At 40.2% G+C, this 25717-nt stretch overlaps 1 protein-coding gene across 1 annotated transcript; it reads right to left on the reverse strand.

The window, feature by feature from the left end:
• Positions 1-623: 623 nt before the first annotated feature.
• LOC131227926 (transcription factor MYB1-like) lies at positions 624-5941 on the reverse strand. The gene is made up of 3 exons (XM_058223758.1): positions 5484-5941; positions 5217-5346; positions 624-1137 (listed from the first exon to the last, which is right to left on the reverse strand). The coding sequence occupies exons 1-3, from the start codon at positions 5614-5616 to the stop codon at positions 624-626; spliced, it is 777 nt and encodes a 258-aa protein (XP_058079741.1). The 5' UTR covers positions 5617-5941.
• Between the last annotated feature and the right edge of the window lie 19776 nt (positions 5942-25717).

Below are 25717 nucleotides of genomic sequence, written 5' to 3' on the forward strand. Positions count from 1 at the left end.
ATGTGGGGCCCAACTTCAAAGTGGGCCATTCAATTGTGGGGAGCCAGCCTTGTGTGGGTCATTCTGCATTAGATGTGATGTGATCTGTCCTCATGTGGTGACCACCTTAACATATATGAGACCCTCTATCAATGTTATTGTCGGTTGTGTAAGGCTCATCTTCAATATCTACCACTCATCACGTGTAGCCCACCTTTGATGTGGACTTCCTTTGTGTGGGTCTGGCCTTCAATATGGGCATCCAGCATTCAGGGCTCACCTCGGTTGTGGGACATTCATCATTAGGGGCTGACTTTTGAAGTGGATCTTCTATTATGTCGGCCATATATAATATGGCCCCATTCAATGTGGACTATGGATGGTGTGGGGCTTAACTTTGATGAGGAACCCGGCCTTCATACAAGGCCTCCTGTGATACAAACCATCAGTCACATGGAGAGATGACATGGGAGGGAGCTGTAAAGTTAAAAAGCTAAAAGGTAAAAAGGGAAGAAGATATGAATAAGTAATTTTCATGGCTTAACTTATTTTTACGGCGGCATTTATCAAACTAACTTAAGAGATTTTTATTTTTATTTTTAATTAATTAATTAATTTTATTTAAAAATTAAAAAAATCCCTTATTAGATAGTATCCAAACAGGCTCTTAATGTGTCCGACTGCCACCAAGGGTCCACGTCCAAAAGCAAGTCATCCCAATAGCACCCTCCCTCTTCCGCCGCCCCATCTTCCCCTTCCATCCTCATCCTCACCATGCCTTCGGTACCAAAGTCTGCCGGGGATTCTTCTCCTTTCCTGAATCCCAACGTCGAGAACTCATTCTCCATTCCCTCCTCAGCTAGGATGCTTTCCAACCAAAGAATAGGCTCCTCTTGATGCGACCCCATTGGTGACTTGCTAAGTTCATCCTGTGGCTGACGGTCCGCAGAAGTTCTTACTCCTGACAACCACCTTGAATCGATGGAGAAGGTCCGAGGCTGAGGCTTGATAGCTTGGGTGCGCGTGGTGCTTGTGGTGCTCGTGCTAGCTCCCTCCCGGGCAGTCCGGGAAGCAAGCGCTTTACTCAAGTGGGAGTTCCAGTAGTTCTTGATATCATTGCTAGTCCTGCCTGGAAGCCTGCCCGCGATTAGGGACCACCTAAAGGTAAGATACATCAACTTTTGTTAGTCCTAAATGTAATAGAATTTAACCTTTATGGAGAATTAACTAATGTTTTGTGTGCCATCTGTTTTAATGTCATCAAAGGGAATGGTGGGGATGATCAGATGGTGAGATTTTTAAAATGGATGGTTAAGATTCATAGTTTTGGAGAGCAGCTCATCCACGTTGGTACCACCTTATTGCGGTTCCAGCTTTATCATGTTCTAGAAACGGTAAAAGGAACGTTGTTTTTGCTTTCTACAGCTGTTCTGGTTATGGCGAGGCTTCTAACTGAATGGCAGAGGTGTGAACATTACGTGGTGGTTTTCAAATGTCTATAAGCCGGTGGGAAGCAGATTGCGTGGTGTACCACACACCACAAATTCCGTGATGTGTTGAGATGGAAACTTCGGTGGACCCACCATGATGGTTTTTTCTTTTTTTCTTTTTTGCTTTTCTTTTTTTTTTTTTGGTGTTTAAAACTAGACAGCTATTTCATTTCAGGGGCCAAAAAACTATACTGCGCCAGCGCCAGAAACTTTCGGGCTTTCACAGGATAAAAAACTAGAAAGCCTGTCATAACTACATAGATAAAAATGGAAAAAACCAACTGGCAGCGGAAAAGAAAGACCACAGAAAACGACCAGCAAAGAACAAAAGCCTGCTGTAATGGGACAACCGGACGGCTCCCAGACCCACTTTGTGTGTTATACCATATCGTCTATTCATTCTGTATTATCATTTTAGGGCATGTCTCAAAAATTAGGTGGACCTAAAGTTCCAAGTGGACCACACTGTAAAAAGCTGCGGGCATTGAGCTTACCATTGAAAACTTCATCAGAGTCACAGAAGTTTTGGATTAAGCTGATATTTGTGTTTTACCTTCATCCAGGTTGGTGTGACCATATGAATAGGTTGGATGGAAAGTAAACCTTAGAGTGAGCCCTGAGAAGGTTTCAACGGTGGCTGTTATTGTGCCCACTACTTTATTTAGTGTGGTCCACCGAAGCTTGGATCTGCCTCATTTTTAATTTGTTTCTTTACTTGAAATGATACCGCAAAATGGATGGAGGGTGTGGATATAACACATACATCATAATAATGACCCACGTAACTTTGATACGCCAACACACCATCTCCACGTTAATGGTGAGCCAGTGTGCCATGTGGAGGTGAAAAGTTACTCAACGGGTTTTCAATGCATTATTGGAGGGGTTACCTGTCTATGGGTAATGAGAAACTACTAAAAGAATATTCTGTACATCTTAAGCAGCATGAGGATGTTACTCATTTTTTCAGAGAGTACGACTCGTTGGAAATTCTGGGCCGTCCCTTCTCATTAGTCCATTTCATCACCATTGACACCAGCCTTTCACAGGAACTTCTGCGCTGCAAACTTAGGTAGGGCCAGCCCTGATGTTTGGGCGAAATCCATTATGTCCATCCCTTTTATGTGGTCGTTTTAGGAGATGAAAGCAAACATCCACCGGATGTTAGACTCAAGTGGGGGCACACAAGAGAAAATAGTGGGGATTGAACATTCAACATTGAAACATTCATATGACCTAAAAAGTTTTCAATCAGGATATAAAACTTTTTTGTGTTCTCAATTCATCCTAGTGAGAATGACCTTATAAACGGTTTGGATGACATCTAAACATCAAGGTGAAGCCTAGGAAGGTTTCGATGTTAAGCATTTTTATCCCTAATTTTCCCTCTCCTGTGACCCACTTGATTCTTGGATCAGGATCATTTTTGGTCACATGCTCTAAAATAAGGTTGCAAAAAGGATAGATAGGGTGGATTTATTAAAACTTAAAAGGTGGGCCCTACCTAAGTTCCCAATGTAGCAACTTCCCGAGGAAGCCGAACTGCGACCCAAAACAAACCCACTTTCTCTCTCGAATGGATTGCATAATAATATTCTACAACCTTTAGCATGTGAACTCTCTATGCTTCACTGCGACTTATGTGTTAGATCCGTACTGTACTTTTCTTTTCTTTTTTTTTTCTTTTTTTTTTTCATATCGTTTTACAGCATGAGACCCAAAATGGGGCACATCAAAGGCTCAAGTCGCCTACTCAACAAAAATAGTGAGGATTGAATGACTACTGTTGAAACCTTCCACCATCATGAGGTTTATATGCCATCTAACCTCTTGGTAAGGTTATAGGCCTGGATGAAGGTAAAAATCAAGTATCAGCTTGATCACAACCTTGTGTGGCCCAAAAACTTTTCAATGGCAGGTGTCCAATTCCCACTATTTCCTATAGTATGGCCCACTTTTGCCTTATATATGCCTCAATGTTTTGTCGCATGCCTTAAAATGATATGAAAAATTAGATGGACGGTATGGATCTTAACATACCTGATGGGGCCCAGGAAGTTCCACATATCAACACTTCGTGTATCCTTCTCTTGCCTCAATGTGCTGCACCACACTCCAAGTACTATAATTTCTTGATGTGTGAAATTTACAGTGATTATGTATTTCTTGGATCCACAACGTCTATTCATTTTTTTAGATTATTCTAGGATATATATGAAGCCAAGAGCAAGGTAGTGTCAAAGCTCAAGTAGACCACACCACATGAAACAATAGACTTAGCACCTATCGTTGAAAGTTCTTAGGGCCACAAAAAGCTATGATCAAGCTAAAATTTGTTTTTCCCCTTCATCCGGGTCTACGTGACCTTATGAACACGTTAGATGACAAATACACGTCACGGTTGGCCCTGAGAAGGTTTCAATGATAGTTCATTTAATTTCCACTGCTTTCCATGGTGTGGTCAACTTCAGCTTTGGATGTGCCTCATTTTTGGGCTCATACTCTAGAATGATCTGGAAAAACTGATGGATGGTGTGGATCTAACACATAAGTCATGGAGAAGCTAGAGAGGTTCCACATGTTAAAAGTTGTGTTGTGCAGTGCCCAATCCATTTGGAAGAGAAACTCATGCGTTTTGTGAGCTTGTGTGATAGGTAATGAGGTGTACCAATTAAAAGCAACGTCAAAGGAAATTCCTGTGCCTTCAGCAGGGACGATCCGCACTTAAAAGAGAGGGTAATGAAATAATAGACAGTAAGGAAGTACCCATCTGTAAGTGAGCTGCCCGGCTTATCTAAGGAGAGGTGTTGATGGATAGGATAAGTCCTGTAAAATAGACAGTAAAGTTGGAAGATTGGATTCCGCATGTAGGATTTGACGGTCTACACGTTCTAGGGACCTTCCACACAAAGCCAAAGATGAAGGTCTATGTCAAGTAGCTCTTAACCATGATAGGAATGAAGAGGATACGATATTCTACAGTTAAGATATCCTCGAGAATATGATCAATGGCATTAGGGATATAAAACATTGTTTTTACCTTCCTACAGTCTCTCTCTCTGTAGATTGTATATCTTTAAGAAGAAACGATCTCCTCGTCTATAAGGAAGGGATGGGAGAGTTTGAAAGAAGCACGTGATATCACATCTCATCCAATATTCTTTCCCATTTCTTAATTGAATCCTTCATTGAAATATAAAATTCAAGTTCAAATTTTTGAGGAAAAAAAAAAGTAGAATGAAGAATACCGAGGGTTATCTCGTATGGAACTCACCAACTACTGGTTGCCTACAAGTGGGACCCACGGGCCCATGCCCAACAAAAGTGAGGTAGATGGTTGACAGAGAATATGATTGTTGTATAGCATTTTGTGGCAGTACGGTGATTGGTTTGCCCCCTAGGCATATACGAGTTTTTTAATCAATGGATTACCGGTATTGTGCTCTCACCTTCTCAAAGGAAAAAAGGGGGGTGAAGTTAATATTTTTTAAATTATGAAATGCATAGACCCCACCCTGGACCCTGACAATAAAGAAAAAAAACAAAAAGACAAAACAAATACCCAGCCGAAAATAGTCATTACAATGTTAATTTTTTAGTTTTAAAAAAATAATAATAATAATAATCCAACCCTGTGACAATGAGACTGAGAAAAATCTATCTGATAGTGATCAATATTAGTATTGTATTGTGTGTCCATATGCTGATGTCTTAAGGGGACATTATCTAATTGTCGTTTTGTCTTGCCTATTGCCTAAGAGCTTATGAAGCCTGATGATAAGGTCCACTTCGTCTTCATCAAAGACTCCTCTCTTGATGTTTGGACGGAGATAGTTCAACCATCTCAGCCTACAGCTTTTACGACATCGTTTAAGCCCTGAGAATTTTAAAAAAGAAAAAGAATAAAAAAAGAGTCAGTTTAATAAATACTCTATTATTTATTTTCTTCTAACCACGTATTCTTCAAAGCTGTAAAAACCCAAGTCGTATTTTACATTGAATAAAACTGTCTACCTGCCCCAAGTGGCACTTGACGCCACTTCCCTTCTCCATACTTCTCAATGTGTTTCCTCAAGAGATCATCTTCTTCCGCAGTCCATGCACCTTTCCTGAGATCGTACTGTTTCTCGCTTGAAAAACGATTCATCTCTCTCTCTCTCTCTCTCTCTCTCTCTCTCCCCTCGCGAGACAGATATATTGTCCTCTCTATGCTTTGGGGGGCCGTCTAAGGACGACGTGCACGAACGTTAACCACATACGAGGATTCCGGAAAGTAAGTCCCAGATAGCACCAATCATTAGCCATCTACCAGTCCATCTAAGAAGCAGGGAATGGTAACATGCCTTTCTAACGTACGGTTCTTTCCATGAGTTCAAGCCATGTGGGCTACACCCATGATGTATTTGCAAACCATCTCTGATGTGAATCCTCTTGGCACCATATATCCCAAGAATAATTCGTATAAAATACTCTGGCAGGATATCACATTTTCAAAAAAAAAAAAAAAAACTGAGATTTCATTCATATCAATAGCAAAGATACAATGGAACAGCTTCAGGCGCACACGGGCTGACAAAAGGAAGCGCGGACCGCCTATCATGGGGCTATACAATGAAAGCTAATGAAAAAGAGAAAGAAATTATGATTTCCTAATAGCTCCTATTCCCACTTTGTCGAGAAAAAAAAAAAAAGGCCCCTAATCAGCCTAGGGAGAGCGACCATCATGTTCGTCCAAAATGTTCCCTGATTGGCCGCTCCCAAATGAGCGAGGCCATCCGCCGGCCCATTGATTTCACGGGGAATAAGCAAAATGAGAAATTTTCCTTTCTTTTGAAGATTTTTTATCCTCGATATACAGTAATCTCATTTCCAATGAAGGTGCGACAGCCCCTTGAATGCTTCCACCACAAAGGAGGAGTCCGATTCAATGAGTACGCCATGCAACCCCCGCACTATGCTGAGTTGCATCTCATCGTGGAGGACCCAGAGTTCCGCTCTGTTATTTGAGGCGTGGCCGTAACCCAGGTAGAAAGCGAAAATCAGATCTCCATTGGCATTTCTACCAATGCTGCCACCACCCGACGGGCCGGGGTTTCCAGATGAAGCCCCATCGATATTTAATTTAACCTTGCCCATCGGTGGTCTGGACCATTTAACAAACTGACAGGAGCGAGGCAAATGAGGGCAAAGAGAGAATCCGAGGCGGAGGGCAAATGGATTCAGAGCCTGGGAACCTTAGAAAAGCTTTCTAAGGATCCATTTAACATTTCCAATGACCCTGCTGCTAGCAGGTCTTGTCCCATTGTACCTGGCTGAATTCCTCGCTTTTCAGATCTCCCATACAATGAGGCATGACATTATACAGTGAAGGAGAGATGATTCTCTACCTGTGTGAGTGGGATTCCACCAGAGAGAGAAAATACTGGCAATAGAGGAAGAAGAGGTGGGTTGGACACCAAAAATATCGCTGAACTCGTTCCAGACTGTGGATGCTAGCGCCCCCTGACAGAAAAGATGGTGCAATCTTTCAGATTGAGGGGAGAAATTCTGCCCACCGTCGCAACATATACACCTGGAGGCAAGGGAGATACCTCGCGATTGGATCCTAGCATCCGTAGGGACAGCCCGATGGAAGAGTCTCTAAAGGAAGATGGAGACCTTGTTTGGGAGTTTTTGATGCCAGATACGCTTGGCCCAGTCGATTACCTGCCCTGCAATTTGGCACACTGTCCATCTTAATTTGACTGAAAAACACCCGGACCGATCGTGAGGCCAGATGCGACGGTCAAGCTAGTCCAAAGTACAGAGCCTAGCATGGGTAATGGGGTCCTTCACACCCGCTGGGAGCAGATCAGCTGCTAGTGACGGAGGGTTGATTCCTTCCGGGGAGCGCAGGTCGCTAACAGATAAATGGAGCAGATGATTGGGAATTGGCTGCTCAATCAAGTCCTCTAACCACCCCAGCCCTGTCTAGTTCTCACGCCAGATGTTCATGGAGCCGCGTCCTACCTTCCAAAGTGACTATCAAGACCAGGGGAGAGTGACAGTATGTGTTTCCACATGGGGGAGATGAAGGATCTGGATGCGCCAGAATTCGCATCCACAAGAGAGCCATATCTTGAAGGAGAGAAACCAGCCTACAAACTATTGTTCGAGCCAACTTTGGTGGTCCAAGCTATCTTCAATCTAAGCGCAGACATAACATCACTGAGTTTTCTGATTCCCAGACCACCTTCCTCTTTAGGCATAGAGATTTTGTCCCTTTTGATCTAGCGACATTTGTAATTACCTTCATACAAGCCCCAAAGAAAGTTGGAAAAACAGGACTCCATCCTTTGCAGGATTTGGGACGGAATCGATGCTGCCGACATAGCATGGATCGGAATACCGCAAAGGACATGATTGATGAGCGTGCACCTGCCCGCCTAAGAGAGGATTCGGGCCTTCCACCCTTGAATTTTACTTTCAATTTTTTCTAGTAAGGGGTGAAACAGAGGGACTCTGGCCCTACCTTTGAGGAGTGGAATCCTAAGATATGTAAAGGACGTGGAGGAGCAAGGCAGGATATCACATGGAGAGAGGAACAATCTATCACATGGAGAGACGAATAATCTGCTTACACCTAACCAGGAATGGTCCAATGAATGCTGTACCCTATTTCTTGCTATTCTTGAAAGAGCAATTAGGAGGACGGCATGTAGCATCACTAGAGAAGTACAAGATGTACATGTGGCATTGCAGGAGAAATACAAGGTATATAGAGAGATCTTAAAGATACTTGCAGTATTTTTTACTGAATTATAGTGTAATTTTACATGTCATTGGATGGTTGATGAAGTGATACAATTGAGTTATCCAAAATTTTAACAAGTGAAGAGAGAAATGTAGTCGAACATTTTAAGATACAAGAGGTGATCGAGAAACACAAAACTTGATCGACAAAAGAGGAATAATCACAAAAAGGAAATGTAACAAGAGAAGAATCTAGAGAGAAGTCCTTCGACTACTGTGACTAATAGAGCAATGAAAGAAGCATTTGCTAGATTAAATTGCACAAAAGGAATCTATAAATAGCCAAAGGATTAGCAGGAATAGAAGTCTCGCACCAATCAAACCAAACAAATTTTATATCGAGGTTATCTTGTGAGTGAACCTATTCGGTAGGGATCTAAGTATTTTCTTATACATATGCCTTTCTGAAATCCTATCTCTTAAACCCAACATGGAGTTACAAATATCATTTAACTTTAAATAAAACTTCATAAAGTATTCAGAGTCATCTATTCTAATATTTTCAAATTTGTTCATTAAGAGTTGAAGCTTCGATCTTTTTACTGTGCTAGTTCCCTCGTGGGAGACTACCAATATGTTAGATGCTTCCTTCCTCATTTCACATATGCATATGCATTTAAATTCATCAGGGGAAACTGAATAGTAAATATCATTAAGAGTTTTGTCATCATAGGTATACCGTGCACTCTCATTGGCACACTATTTGGGTTTATTTTTGAAAGTGTCAGTGGTCCTACCATTAACCACAACTTGTTCCATGGGCATTATCTATTCTTGTTCAACAATAGCCCAAACTATAGGGTCAATGAATCTAATAGAGACCATCATTTGAGCCTTCTAATAGGCGTAGTCAGGCCTATCAAAATATGGAAGTCGTGTGATGGCATATCCCTCTTGGGTAAACATCAATCTTATGCCCATTTGATCAACTCAAGGCGATTAAGCCTTTCAAGCACTACTCACTTTGATATTAATTAAAATTACATGGAATAAGATACAACGACTACGTGTGGAAGCTTAACGAAGCTAATAAATGATGGCAATGTCCTATAGAGGGTGATTAGGACCAAATAAAAATTATGCCTTAAAGACACAATTATCTACTTAAACTAATAGGGAATTTAAACTTAACAATGAAATAAACTATAAGGCTTTCAAGCCATTAGAGGGTCCAATCACATAGACTACAAAGGATATGGCAATTAAGCAAATAATTTATAAATATGATAGTGAAATATGAGCTATCGATGTCCTCGCGGGTGGGGGGGGAGTGAATAGGAAAATACCAAATTCTTAGAGATAATCAAAAGTAAATAAACAAATAATCTCAATCGCCAACAGTATTGAAACCTTGATTCCAAATAATTCAGGACAACCTTCACTTAGAATTTTAGTCAGAACAATCTTATTTCATGGCGTCTTTGAAATCCAACTTTCAAACTAGCAAGAGACAATAAAATAAATATAACATTCACTTTGAAGAATGAAATAAACAATCACCACATAGGCACAAGGAGTCATATTGGTTCAGTGCATAAAACCACACCTATTTCACTCCCAAAACTACCACCCTTGTAATTTTGGCTTTCACTATACCAAGGTTTTTACAGGTTCACCTTAATAATCTCTTACAGTTCTTGTGATTTTCCCGGGCTATCACAACAAAACCCCTTTGTGATTTTTATGGGCTATCACAAATCAACCCCTTTTGTGATTTTCACGAAATATCCAAATGAGATTTCTGGGCTATCACGAAAAAACCCAAATAGAGAATATAATTGTCAATTGTACATATCTTCAAATGAGGATTTGAAGATGTGGTCAAATATTGAAGTAGTGATCTTCTGTCTTCAGTGTAGAGGAGGTAGTATGTGCTTAACCAGAAAGAAATAGGGATCTAATGTATTTCAATGAATATAAACCCTAATGTTATAGATTCAATTCTTTGTTTCTCAAGTAGAGTATAGACTACTCATTAATTTGCAAGATCAACTTGAGAAAGGGAATTGAATAAGCTAGATAAAAATTATAATTACCGTATAAATAGCTTAATGAGGACCTAATCTGCTCTCTTACTTGCAAAAGGTTTTTGAGTGAATTTTATTATAGAATAGAATGAAAGAATGTCCCTATTTATAGCTAAAGGATTTGGAAATTTGGTCAGCCTAACATTAAGTTCAGCTAGCCGGATTCCATCAAATCCATTCCAACGACCATTGGATTGTGCATGATAAGATTTATCCAAAATTCGGTTGGCTAAATCCCAACTTTGACTGGCCTTATTCCCTCAAAAATCCAAGAATCTTTTGGTGGAAAATACCTTCACATGCCAAATTTCTAAAAGACTTATGTACGACCAAAAGACAGCAAAATATTCAAAAGAAAATCTTCTTGACAGAAAAAGTGAGTGTCATCCTAAAGCAAGATGTGCCACAAAAGTACGAGAATCCCGGTAACCCAACCATCACTTGTATAATTGAAAATTACCAGAATGAGCACGCAATTCTTAACTTAGGAGCAATCATAAATTTGATCCCATATTCGGTCAACAAACAACTGGGTCTAGGTGAATTAAAACCCACCCGAACCACATTACAACTTGCTGATCGCTCAGTTCATGTACCAAGAGGGATAATTGAGGGTGTGTTGGTCCAAGTTGACAAATTCTACTACCCAGTAGATTTTATCATTCTGGATACTCAACCCATCATGGACATGAGCACTTAAATTCCCGTCATTCTTGGTCGCCCATTCCTTGCCACATCAAATGCAATCATTAATTGTAGGAATTGAGTCATGAGTTTGTCTTTTGAAAATATGACATTGGAGTCAAATATCTTTTTCAATATGAAAAAATAGTCAAAGAAAGATGATGATTCCCACAATATTAACTTGATTGATTCTTTCGTGGAAGTTAAAACACTTCTGACCTTATCCTCTGACTCTCTAGAGACGTGTTTGGCGCACTCTCATGAGTTAGATGATGATATGAATAGGGAGATGGGAACCATGCTTGATACTGTGCCGGTACTTAAACTTAATTGGTGGAGGCCACAATTTGAAAAATTACCCCAGACTGATGTAGTGCCTCTACTGTCTAACCTCAAGGCACCAAAGCTTGACCTAAAACCTTTGCCCTCTGAATTGAAATATGTCTATTTAGGTCAAGGTGAGACATACCTAGTGGTGATTTCTTCTCACCTTGAGCAAGAATAAGAGAGTATGCTTATCTCTACTCTCATTGAGCACAAGGGAGCCCTTGGATGGTCGATTGTAGACCTCAAGGGAATAAACCCTTTGATTTGTACTCAGCACATTTATCTACAGGATAATATGAAGACCTCTTGGCAACCACAATGTAGAATAAATCCAAACATGAAGGAAGTGGTTGAAGCTGAGGTACTTAAACTATTAGATGTCGGTATCATATACCCAATATCCAATAGTCAATGAGTGAGTCCAACTCAGTTGGTTCCTAAAAAGTCCCACCATCGTTGCCAATGCCAACTAGAGTTACTACTGGTTGGAGAATGTGCATTGACTACAGGAAGTTGAATACAATCACAAGGAAGGACCACTTTCCTTTGCCATTCACTGATCAAATCTTGGAAAGGCTAGCTTTTTAAAAAAAAAGAAAGGTTGACATATTCCACTGGAATTCATTGAAGAAACAAGATTTACAGCTCTTCAGGCGGGTTAGACAAAAAGAATATGACCTCACCTATCATATACCAAGGAAAATGCTACACAAGGATCTTAGCTAACAAAAAGCTACACATATGCCTTTAATAACAAAATTGTAAAAAAACCTCCTCTAAGCCCATTACTCCCTCCTAGCTGATACCCTCAAAGCTCCTAGACCTACCTTGTCCAGAAATATGCAACCTCTGACCTTGGTCGGGAGGTCTTGAAGGCAAGACACTCTAATAGAGGAGTTATGCTCACTGCCTAGCCCCACCATCGCATCTGCCGCCGCATTACTGTAACTTCCCAAAAAAATCCGTACGAAGACCCGAGTACCACCTCAGACAGAACTTCCCGAAGACCACATCCTATCAGATACATTAAACAGGATTTAGTTAAGTACTAAATAATCTATGGATGAAGCTTGGGCCACCATTTTTATATTTGAGAAGGCCTAAAACCATGAGTACCACTGACTCAATGCCATCTAAAGACCTAGGAGAAATCCCAAGGGCCTGTTGCTCTCGGGAGTACATTGAAACTCAGTATCGGACCTAGACCGTACGTCGAGGGTCCGATGATTACGAAACTATAGGAAGATGTCCGTCCTACTGGGCTTGACAACCATCGTGGGAATCAAGCCCAGATGGTGTCCAGAAATGTCCAACCTGAACCCTGACTGAAGTGCATGAGAAACGCCAATATCTTTAGAAAATGAACTGAAACTTTAAGTGAATTGGGCTGTTCGCTCTCACGCAAAGTTGAGGATTTCGGACCGTCAGTTTCTTACTAAAATTCACCCGTGGGAAAAGGAAACTTCCCTGCACATATCCATATAACTGTGGCCTCGATTGAGTACGTACGACCGTTGATCTGACATACGCTCTCCATGGTCGATCGGCTTATCCGATCGCACCGAAATCGTGACCTAGCATGGATCCAGTGCCAGGGAGTGTACCCTGTGACATAGATGAGCCGTGGGCCTCCCTATGAGCCCTGTTCGTCAGAAACAGCTGCCCAAAGGGTATAAACTATGTATAAAGTGACCTTGGGGCCATTTGCATCACTTCTGGGCTTATAAATAGCCATTATTTCTCTCCCTCACTCCCATATACGAATTTTACAAAAACCCTAAGGGAGAGAGAGGAGAAAAGAGGAAAGAGAGAAGAGAGATTTTAGAAGATCGCTGCAGGAATCCTCTCTCACGAATCCATGCACTAAATCGCCGCCCCGTTGCGCTACCCAACCTCTTTTGGTTACAATTTTGGGTAAGAAATCCTAACCCTAATATTGTTGTAGATATCTAGGATAGTTGTTCATCAACCTAGCTAACCAGTTTCATAATTTAGGTGCCCAACGTTCCGTTTTGGAAACGTGGAGTTTGGACCAAGTTCGAGTCGAGTATTCTGACGAAAGGTGGGAACTATAAACGCTTAGGTTGCGGTTTATCAATGCTCTCATGTCAGCTAATGATTTATATCTGACTTAATTTCTACCGTATTATCTTAAATACATTGATTTCTGTATGATATACACCTATGAACTGCAATGAGGAAAAGATGCATCCCATGTGTTTGTTGAAATGTTTGAATGAGCATTTGAAAATAATTTATGCTTGTCATGATTAACTGATATAGGATTCATCATTGTCATATGCATGTTGATCTCTTTGTATGAGGAATTGATAAAACATATGTTGTAACTAACTTAGTCTATGTGTTTAATGAATTGTCTAAATGAGAAATTGTTGATGATTTGTATTTACTACCAGTATTAAGATAGGACTCTTTATTACCTTGTGCATATGTATAAATTCCTTTATGTAATCATATTTTCCTCTATATAATTAATTGATAAAATGCAAGTAACATGATCGATATGTTCGATGAAATGCCCAAATGAGGAGTCCACTTGGATTGTTTGTTAAATGCTTAGATGAATATTACACGTGTTTGTTAACTGCATATGAGTAGGATTGGGGCTACAACGTAGCCTAGGCAATTGGTAACAGTCCTTGTTCGGGTGGCCGAATTAGTCTCGCCACATTGGGTAAACTCAATGAATCCAGGTCGCACGACGATTATCGACAATGGTTAGGCCATGAGGAGTGCTTATGCGCTCCATGTCGATTACATCAACGTGTGCCCGTACCGAGCTTGCCTAACGAACCGATTGACCTATTGTGTGTTTACCTTATATGGACGCGACTACCTCACCAATGTAAAGACCCACGTTAACCATGGTACCATAATCCGCTAAGACTTATGGGCCGGGCATGGTGGTATGGGACACCGTGTTCGTGCTGTCGGCCTACGCTGGGGTGACAAGCCTCCCCGTAGTAACCAATGAGAAACTAAAACTCGTGAGCCGAGTATGGTAGTATGGGACACCGTGTTCGTGCTGTCGGCCTATGTTGGGGTGACAAGCCTCCCTGTAGTGACCGTGAGTATAAATTCTTGTAACTTGTCTATTTTATGTGTTTAATTAGAAGTGACGACCCTACAACTTGCCTATCATATGTGTTTAACTAAGAGTGACGAACCAAGATGGATCTTTCGATTCGGGTCAATGATATAAAGGGAGGTACCCTAGCTTCCCAAACTTGCTATATGAATGAGCTTAATTAATTACTTGGCTAATACGACCATACATCACACTGCATTAGTTAGGATGTGCTTAAAAGGCGTTGGAGTTGCACCGTTTTAAGGCAGTATTGTCATATACGAAACAGGTGGTCGAAGCCGCTTGTGAGGGCATACATCATTACTTGCACCCCATTCCTGCATTAATAAGAGTAGTTAAGAAGTGATTGTTATGTTTGTTTTATCATTACTACTTTGATTGACTTGATAACATGTGTAACTTTTACCTTATAGAACCACCGAGTTAATCACTCACTCTCACTCTGGGACGGTGTTTTAAAACACCAACTAGACTCTGATATAGATGCAAGTACAGACAACACCTATGCAATGGAGCAGGACTTCTTGGATGAGGAGGAGGAATTCTCCTACTTCCAACTCTCTAGTGGATCGATGTAGACCACATGTCGTGACACAAGGACCACTGGGCATCAGGGCTTAGTTGGACATATTTATGCTACCACTTTTTTTATACATTTTGAAACAATACATGTATATATTGAACCCAGTTACGTACTCATACTCTGGAGGAAATTTGTGAAACACCTACATACTTAAATAGATATGTTTTAGACTTCCGCTCTTACTTAACTTAATTAAATCCGGAGTATGATGTGTTGTTTAGTATAATCCCACGCATGCTTAACTCATTAACATGGAAGAAATATGAATATTATCATCCATATTGCATAAGTGATGTTCTGAATCTCAGGAGTAGAGCTTTGCTCAACCCTCGAAATTCAGGGCGTTACAATTACCTTCCCTAAAGATGTGAATGAACTAAAACTGCCCCCTGCTTCTAATAATCCCACTTCCAACTAGGTGTGGCAGACCCCAGCAATAGCCTAACTGCAAGGAGGATGTCCGATTCCACCACCACCTTATGGAACCCACTATTCAGATAGAAATCCATCCCATCATGAATGGCCCTCAACTCAGCATTCTTATTGGAACCCACCCCATAACGGGACGAGAAAGCAAACAAGAACTCACCTCTATCTCCCCTGCAAATCCCTCTCTCACCTGGCTACTCTGGATTCCCTAAGGTAGAGCAGTCCATGTTGATTTTCACCCAACCAGATGGGGGCTTTTGCCATCTCACCACCAGGGGAAAGAAGACGGACGCCTACTTCTTATGGCTGTGTGAGTGTTGTCCTGCTCTCTGCTCTAGTAGCCTGCACGGTGCAAGGAAGAACTAACTTGGGGAGTAGCTCTAGCTCTTGCGTCGCTACCAACAGCGGGGGGATGGCCAGGACAGGAACGAGTTGCTGTCGGGCCGTCTACAGTGTTACAACCTTTTAAGGTGGTGAACCACCATTTCACCTTCGCGATAACTGCTAGGATGGACAGCAGCATCCCATCAAAAATAGCTACATTACGGCACTTTCAAATCACCCAGAAAATAACACTCGGCAGGACCTTGTGGGCCACCTGGTTGGCTGATCGAAGGGTCACAGATCCCCACCATTGAGCCAGTCTACTACTGATAGACTAGGCTTCCACCAGATGGATGTCAAACATATTACTGACAAGAGACCACAGGGCCCTAGCAATGGAGTTATTCAGGAATAAATGAGGGTTGTTTTCAGTCGCATGGCCCTGTTGAGAACCACAATACAACACACACATTTTGAAGCTAGAGGGATGTCATGCGCTTGGACTGCCTCGTCAACAGCGATCGCTCCCATGAGAATACACCAGGAGAGAAGGGAGAGCCTGGGGGGAAGATTCTCATGCCAAACCCATTGCGCCTAGCTCCTATGAGGAAGGGACACTCTACATTTATCCTAGGCCGAGGAGACGAAGAATTCACCTGAAGACGAAAATGGCCACAACGGGGAATCTGGCCCCTCAGAAGTGCAGAACCCGTGCTGAAAGATATGATCAATAACTGGTTGTGGCAGGAAATTAAAACCTACTGACGGCGGGAGGGGGCCTTCCTTGCCTAACACCTAAGAGGTTTTCATAGCTAGTAAAGGAGTTAGAATTACAGCGAAGGCTAACCTGTGAAGAGGGCCAAGCCCCAACCAGTTAGAGAGCCAAAACTTGTAGTTCCCCTCACTCAGTTTCCACTGAACCAGATCGTCGGCTGTTGCAAGCAAATTTTGGAAAGGCTAGTTGGCCACTCATACTATTGCTTCCTTGACGGGTATTCGGGCTACAACCAGATAAAGATAGCCCTTGAAGATAAGGAAAAGACCACATTCATATGTCTGTTTAGCACCTTTGCTTACCGAAGGATGCTATTCATACTATGTAATGCCCCCGTCACTTTTCAGCGATGCATGATAAGTATTTTTTCTAACATGGTGGGACAATATTTAGAGGTCTTTATGGATGACTTCTCTTTCTTTAGTTCATCCTTCAACGATTGTCTGGATAATCTTAAATGTGTGCTGAAGCGATGTGAGGACAAGAATTTGGTACTAAATTGGGAGAAGTGTCATTTCATGATTCATAAGGGAATTGTCCTTGGACATATCATCTCGTCCAAGGGAATTGAGGTAGATAAGGCTAAGATTGATCTTATCTCTAACTTACCTTAACCCAAGAACATACGAGCTGTGCAATCCTTCTTAGGGCATGCTAGTTTTTACAGGAGATTCATAAAGAGCTTTAGTCGCCTCTCTCGTCCTCTATGTAATCTACTGCAAAAGGATGCACCATATGAGCGGACTGAGCAAAGCTCAAGTGTGACGTACTAAAGAAAAATGTGGATAGGGAAATTCCTACTGTTAAAATGTACCTAGGTTCGACAGTGATGTTTACATGCCATCTATACCGTTAGTAATGTTATTCCTACTAGGATGAACGGAAAACACAAATATTAGCATGATTCAAAACTTTTGTAGCCCATGATTATTTCAACTTTGGACGCTCAATTATCATATTTTCGGCCCACTTGAGCATTTGATATGGTTCATTTTTGGCATCATGTCCTAAAATAAACTCACAAAATAGATGGACGAGGAGGATTTCTCAACAAACATCAAAGTGGGCCCCACCTGGGTTCCCAGCGCAGGAACTTCCTGCAAAAGGCTTTCATAGGAAATCCACGTCCAGCCATGATGGGTTAGATGCCATGCAAACAAAAGTTGATTGCATCCTGCCTCGTCTGGATGGAATCGATCCAGTCAGGTGCTCTGTGCAGCCCACCATGATATATGGGTTTTATCCATGCCGTTCATCCAATTTTTTAGATACTTTTAATTTAGATTCCCAAAAATTAAAAAGCTCCAAATCTCTAGTAAATCATACAGTGGAGATTGAACGATCATCATTAAAAAATTCTTAAGGGCTACATAAGTTTTGGATCAACCAGACATTTGTGCTTTCCCGTAGTACAGGTTTATGTGACCTTATGAGCAAATTGGACGAAAAATAAACATCAAGGTGGGCCTTAGGAAGGTTTCAATGTTGGCCATCATTACCACCACTACTTCCTGTGGTATGGTCCACTTGAGCCTTTTATCTGCTTTATTTTTGGGGGCAAAGCCTACACTTATCTAGAAAAATAGATGAACAGTGTGGATAAAACCCATACAACACGGTGAGGCCTACAGAGCCCCTGACACCATACGAACACGGTTAGATTATGTAATTGCGTGTGAGTGGCATGTGACTTGCTTTGAGATGCAGTGTCGATCCCATCGGAGTGGATTAGCTACTACACTGCCCTTACCATGTGGGCCTCACCATGATGTATGTGTTGTATCCACACCGTCCGTCCATTTGTAGAGATCATTTTATGGCATGAACCAAAGAATGAATCAGATCAAAAGCTTGAGTGGACCCCATCACAAAAAATAATGGAGAGAGTGACGCTCACCATTAAAAATATTTAAGGGCCATAAAAGTTTTTGATCAAGCTGATACTAGTGTTTTCCCTTCTTTAATGTCTATGTTAACTTATGAACAGGTTGGATCTTAAATAAACAATACAACGGACCTTAGGAAGGTTTCAACGGTGGCCGTCTCTCTCCCTATTGTTTTTTGTGGTGGGGTCCACTCCAGCTTTCGATCTACTCATTCTTTTTCTCATTAGCTAAAATGATCTCTAAAAATGGATGCATGGTGTGGATACAACAAATACTTCAAGGTGGACCCACAGAACTTGGTGACATCACTTCAAGTCTCACTACTCAACTTGGCAGTAGCTAATCTGCATTGTTTTACGTGAGTGTTGGAGAGTGTCATTTTTTATGAAGACTCTCTCTCAATGTAGCTGAATCCCATCCGTTCTCCTCATCTCATGGCTTATATGAAGGCTCGCCTGCGCAGCTACACACGTGCAAACTTTTGCACACGTGTCATGGGCGTCTAATTCGAATGGTCCATGTGATGCAGAATCCCATGAAACCCCAAGGGACAAATTTCCACCCTGATCTAAAATTCTAATTGGCCATAGAAAAGAGAAATGCAAATCAAGGGAGGAAACCATTTTCATCTTTCATGGCCCACCAAAGTTTTGGATCAAAGTAAAAATTGGGCCCGGTGGGTTTCATGAGGTGCTGCTTCACGTGAACCATTCAGATTTTGGAGTCACATCACGTATGATGAGTTCTCAAAAAATTTCACACAAGTTCCATGCAAATTGGTGCTCAACTGAGCATTCGGCTGTATATATATATATATATATATATATATTCTCATCTTCTTGTAAGGTTTTTAATAAATTTTCAATTACTCTCAAAAGAAAAGAAAAAAAAATGACTCTTAGATTTTCTCTGCAATGAGAATGTTGAATTAGGCCACAAAGATTGAAGGGAACAAGTTTTGGTTTTCCATAAATGGGATGCCATCACCAAGGTGAGAGCATTGTTCTTTAATCATAAGTTAAAAAAGTAAATAAATAAATAAATAAAACCACTTCAATTAGTATTGTAGACTATGGTAGGCCTTTAATTCAACCCTACTCCAAGAAATGCGAATCCCTATATTGAATACTCTTATCACTCCAGTCTATCTAGAAAATCATAGATAACATGGTGCTTAACATTGACGTAAGGATGAACGTGATGAGGTCGATCATCGTCTTCCTCGAGGGTATAACTAATCTGAATCACGGAGCTTCCTTGGACTCCTCACAGAGATTCCTTAAATCTACAAGAGAAAATAGAGTATTTGTTGGATGAATGAAATTACAAACATTCTTCACAAATGCAAAAATTAAACATTCACCACAACACTAAGAGTTATAGGGTTCGATGTGTTCAACAACTATTCTCAAACAGCCACACCTACTCCACTCCCAAAACAAGAAAAGAAGATATTCAAAGCTATCACAACATCTATTGTAATTTTAGTCACAATAAATCATAGAAAACTGAAAATATTCCTTAAATTCAAACTAGAAATTACAATAGATGTTGTGATAGATTTGAATATCCATGTGATATTGGCTTTCACTATAAATAAGGTATTCACATGGCACCTTAAAACCTCATACAGTTGTGATTTTAAAGGGCTATCGCAAACAAAAACCCATCACTGACATTTTCTAGCTATCTCAGGAAAACCAACAAATAAGATTTTCTAGCTAGCTCAATAAAACCAAAATTTAAAGGCAAAATATATTTATCTTCTCCTTTGAAGATGTATCGGTCGATGTAGCCGTAGAACCGCTTCTCTTATCGTAGATTGTTCAATGTTTAGTCACATAGACAAGGGTTCAAGGTTCTAGATTAATTTTAAATAGATTCAAATCAAAGGCTACTTGTTTGAATTCTTTAAAATCTCAAAGAAGAGTATTTACTCTCTTTATAAAATAAAATTCAAAGCATAGGAGATCGAGGAATTAAAACAAATAAGCTATTAAAAAAATTATAAATACTATGCAATAGCTTGATTATAATAGGGGCTTCTATCTTTCTTGATAATGGATTTGATGTACTTGAATTATTTTTTTGGATTGAGAAAAATCCTCTATTTATAGGCAAAAAAGTTGTTGCTTCGACTCATCTAAGTTCCAACAAATTTTTAAATTTGAGCGCGATAAGATAAAACAGAACTTCGACTGGTCAAAGGCCTTACTCAACTAGTTGAGGGCCCTGTTCGACTGGTCAAACATGGTCTTCGACTGGTCGAGGGTGCTAAAATCTAAACTGATTCTTCGACTGGTCGAGGGTGCTAAAAATCTAAACTGATTTAGTTACTGGACTTCGAGTCGAGAAACCTTCAATTGGACGAAGGCCCATCTTCGATTGGTCGAAGAAGTAACAGAAAAATCCGTTTATCTTCAATTTGAACTTAGACTGGTCAAAAATTACTTAAACCGGTTGAGCCACAGCTTAGACTAGTCAACCATAGCTTAGACTCGTCGAACTATAGTATAAAAACCCATTTAAATTATGTTTTGAAAGTACCTAATCCTAAGGTCTTTCTAGGGTTTGATATACCTGATATGACTGAACTATTGAAGTAGCTTGAACTTTATGGAACTTGTTTTTCTACTTGAATCTTCAATAGAGCTTGAAGTTGAAGATGGAGCTTGATCTTCTACTAGAACTTTAGTAGAACTTGAACTCAATCATCTTGAACTTAGTAGAACTTGAACTTTCCATCTTGATCTACTACTTCACTTGAAGTAGAGTCTTGAACTTTCCATCATAGTGTATTAAAGTTTCCATCTTGATTCACATTAGATGGGCCACTACATAAGTTGTTTTTTCTAAACGAAATTTGACAAACAAAGGTGTACTTTATATAACATAGCACTTACAGTGGTGCACTTTAGCCTTCATCTAGTTGATTGTTGGTTTCATGCCCTATAATAATATTTCAAAATAGATGGATGGCTTGGATAAAACACATATATTGTTTTAGGCCCTATAGAGCTCCATACACCACCGTTAATTATTAATGGTGTAGCACCTTTTTAGCTATGGATTAAAATCGTAGTAAGTGTAGCTATGGTTTATATCCATAGTAAAAAAAACTAACATGGTCTATATCCTTTGCCCCTTTTTTGTAGTGTTTTAGCCTTAATTCGGTCCTACCAAAATTGCATAGAATTGTCCAGCGAGAAAGTGCGATTTTCAGCCTTAATTCGGTCTGACCGAAGCGTTACAATTTACATAAATTTAAGGCGGTTTCAAAGTCGATCTAAAGAAATACTATAAATATGGGTCTCTTAATTATTTCTAAGCACGAATTAGGGTTAGAAGAGTGGAGCAACATGTTGGAGAACTTCAAGAAGTCCTTTCCTCCCCAATCTTCTTCTTCTAGTTAGTTTTTATATTTTCTTTAAGATTTTTGATTTGAATTATGTCTATGGTTAACTAAACCTCTTAGCTAGGGCTAAGAGGTGAAGCATGTAGCATGTTGGGATGTTTATCTTGCTTTAATTTTTATTTATGTTGAATTTCATTGACTTCTAGTTTGAATTTAAGGACTATTTTCAGTTTTCTATGGTTTGTTATGACTCAAATTACATTAGACACTGTGATAACTTTAAATATCTTCTTTTTCATTTTGAGATTGTGGGATCGGTAAATCCTATTGTTCACCATCATCTCCTAGGCATGGTAGGGTGATGGAATCTCTTCCAATCTTCACAATACTCCTTCATTTGTGAACTAATTCAATACAAAGTTCAGATTGTGCTTCAATTCTTTTATCTTCCATTTGGATAGGATAGGACTCCAATTCTAATTGTGTTTCCTGAATCAAGCAAGGTATCATCTTGATAACTACAAGTAGATCCTTGGCACTCTAGTTCCTTTTAATTAATGATACTTTATTCACAATCACTTTCAATTATTCCGAAATTCAGATTTAGATCTTCTTCTAGTTCTAGTTCTAGTTATTTTCAGTAAACGTACAAGTTTAGTCCCAGTGGATTCAACCTAGTTCCCACCGAGTTATTACTACATTGCAACCCTACACTTGGGGTTGTGAAGAAGTTTTTAGCGCCATTTTTGGGGACTACGGCTACATTTTTCTAGAATTGATTGGTATTAGAATTAGGTTAAGATTAGGATTTATTTTTCTACTATGTTTTTAAGTTAGGATTTTTTCTAAAATTATTTTTTTAAACTAACATTGTTTTCTGTTTTGTAGGATCCTAACATAGAAACTCTTATTCGGTAATTTTGTTTCAACCCTCTCTCTTATTTTTTCTAGAACTCTTATTTGTTTTAGTTTTTCTAGTTTTCTTTTTAGGTTTAATTGTTTAGTTACTTAAGGGCTGAGAGTGTTTCTGTAACACCCTGTACTTTTCAGTACTCGGGTCTTACCATAAAGATCTAAATTAGTTTACACATGTGTGGGAACACACATAACTTACCTTACACATCATCATTTAGTGGCCCACAATCTATCTATCTTGACCATCTAGTATAATCTCCATTCATATATTAAGTCATCTGACCATTGGGAGTGAAATTCACCCATAAATCGAGCTTTCCATTCAATTGATCCTTAAGATGGATAATCACATAATTACATAAACTTACTATAGAATTTCAATTCCCTTGATAGTTAAATCAAACAATCTAGTATAATCTCCATTCATATATTAAGTCATCTGACCGTTGGGAGTGAAATTCACCCCATAAATCGAGCTTTCCATTCAATTGATCCTTAAGATGGATAATCACATAATTACATAAATTTACTATAGGATATCAATTCCCTTGATAGTTAAATGTAACAATCTATCTTAGAATTAGAAGCTCAAATTATGAGATCCACCGTTCATCGGGTCCATAACTTATTGTGGGGTGATTTGACACTCAATTACATGATGTATCCACCACATTGTTAAAGCCACTGTTAAAGTCTATCTGTATTAACATGAGGACATTGGAGAGTAGATGGGGAATCAATCCTACCGTCGAATCAACAAAATAGCTCGAATTGATCGAGTATGGCCTACCTAAGCTTTGGATCTGCCCTTTCTTCGACCGGATGTCCTAATAGGACCCATAGGACTAGATGGAAGGTGTGGATCTGTCGAACTAGCCCTATGGGGCCCACTTTAGGCTGAGCTTGTGCATAATGCACATGCACTAGCACTGCACCAAACCACCAATCCCGGTCAACTTGGGTTGACCTGACATTTCCAAAGGAGGAAGGATCCTTCCCTCCTCTTCCGGTCACGCCTGTTTTAAACGCACCATTACTGTGCGATCATCATCTGGCCTAGCACGACCAGCCACTCGAGTGATCTAATTCATCCATCTTGTAGAGAACGCGAAGCTGTCCAATCCCTACTTGTTTTCACCTATTGGATTACATAGGCTTGTACACAACCTCAAGCACAAAATGAGTGCGTGTTGTCAAGAATTTCCAAGAGCGGAAATCATGCTCTAACGTTGCCAACCTGGCGATCCGCGTGCTTGCTCCCTTTCCATCTTAGTCGTTCACCCCGATGCTATCCCAACCCTTTGTCCGGTGCAAGCGGTTTAGGGTTTTTCTTCCATAGCAAAACAGGACCAACGGCCAGTTTTTGCCTCTAATGGCTATAAGTAAGGGTGGTTGAAAAGCTAATCAAATCCTAGTAGCTCACTATCCATTCGAGGGTCGTGAGGGAGCTATCCATTCGAGGGTCGTGAGGGAGCTAGGGTTGCCATAAGAAGGGAGAGAAAATGCCTCTTCACCTATCTCTTATAAAAAAAAACCCAAGAAAATAACCGCAAGCTTCTTCGTCCGAACCCACCGACCCAAACTTCCTCCAACCTTCAAGTTCTTATTCCATGAGCTCCTATAAGTCTATCTGGACCACCCAACACCTACAAATCGAAAGAAGAAGCTTCCGTTCGAGATCTGCTATTAGAACTGTCCATCTTCCCCGCCGCATCAAAACGAGTCGGACTTTGTCCAGTTGAGCCATTTTCGAGCTCTAACCGCTTAGAGGTGCCCCTGGTGTTAGAAGAGAGAGAAATAAAGAAAATAGAAGGAGAAAGAAGAGAGAGAGAGAGAGAGAGAGAGAGAGAGAGAGAGAGAGTGTGTGTGTGTGTGTGTGTGTGTGTGTTCGTGTGACATCGACTCCACCCACCTGAGTTGTTGGAGCAACATGAGGGCCACTGTCGGGTTGGGTTTGGCAGAGCTAAACTCATCTGATCGGACAAAAAGAGAGAGAAGGAAATGAAGAGAGAAGGGAAGAGAAGCTAGAAGAAGTGAAGGAACGAGAGAGGAGGAAACGGACGTGCATCACTGGGATGCTACCTGATTGGCTGCCGAATCAACAACTCGTTGTGCTGACTCAATTAGGTTGAAACTGGGCTTTGATTGAGCTCAGTCCTTATTGGACGTAGCAGGGAAGAAAAGGAGAAGGATGGGAGAAAGAAGGAGAAGAGAGGAGAAAAGGAAGAAGAGGATGCATGTGGTGGCTGTTTGTTGCATTAGCTCGACTCGACCGAGTCGAGGAGCTAAGTCGGGACTGAGCCAAGGCTGGTTTGGTCCTCATATTGCTGGAATTCCAACAAGGAATGTAAGAGAGAGTAAGAAAGGAAAAAGGAAGAAAAAGAAGAAGAAAGGCACATTGAGAGGATGATTGCTGAGTTGACTCAGCAAACCAACCGAGTCACGGATTGGGGCTGATTCGGTCCAGCATTCTAACAACTGCTCATAGAGATCCAACCACACCTGGGTGCCTCGCTAAGTCAGTTCGAGTTGAGAGTAAATCGAGCTTATGGGTCGAACCGAGTCAACATAAGTGAGACAACACTTTCTTCACTAGACTCATTTTTGTGTATTATTATCATTTTACCACTATTTTATGAGGATTAATAACATTAGATATGGTTAGCCATTAGTAGATTATTTTTGCTCAAACTAGTTATTATAAACAAAATTGTAATTATCAAATATTAGTATTTTATTTATCGTTCTTAAATATTATCCTTAATAGTAGATCATAGTATTTATTATCATCATAGTGATTATTATTACTATGTCAGCTAATATTAATTATAACACTAATGTTAATAATTATTTTATAATTATTAAATTAATATTGTAATTTATTGCACACCAACTACTATTCAAATCTTAGAATCTAAGTATAGGACTAAACTCTAGGATGAAACCCTAAGTCTACATCAAAACCCTAAAAATAACTAATCCAAAATCTAGATTATATTAGTCTTGACCATAGATACTTTGTAAAACATTGATCTCACATAC

Source organism: Magnolia sinica, chromosome 15, assembly GCF_029962835.1.
Source record: "Magnolia sinica isolate HGM2019 chromosome 15, MsV1, whole genome shotgun sequence".
Classification (NCBI taxonomy): domain Eukaryota; kingdom Viridiplantae; phylum Streptophyta; class Magnoliopsida; order Magnoliales; family Magnoliaceae; genus Magnolia; species Magnolia sinica.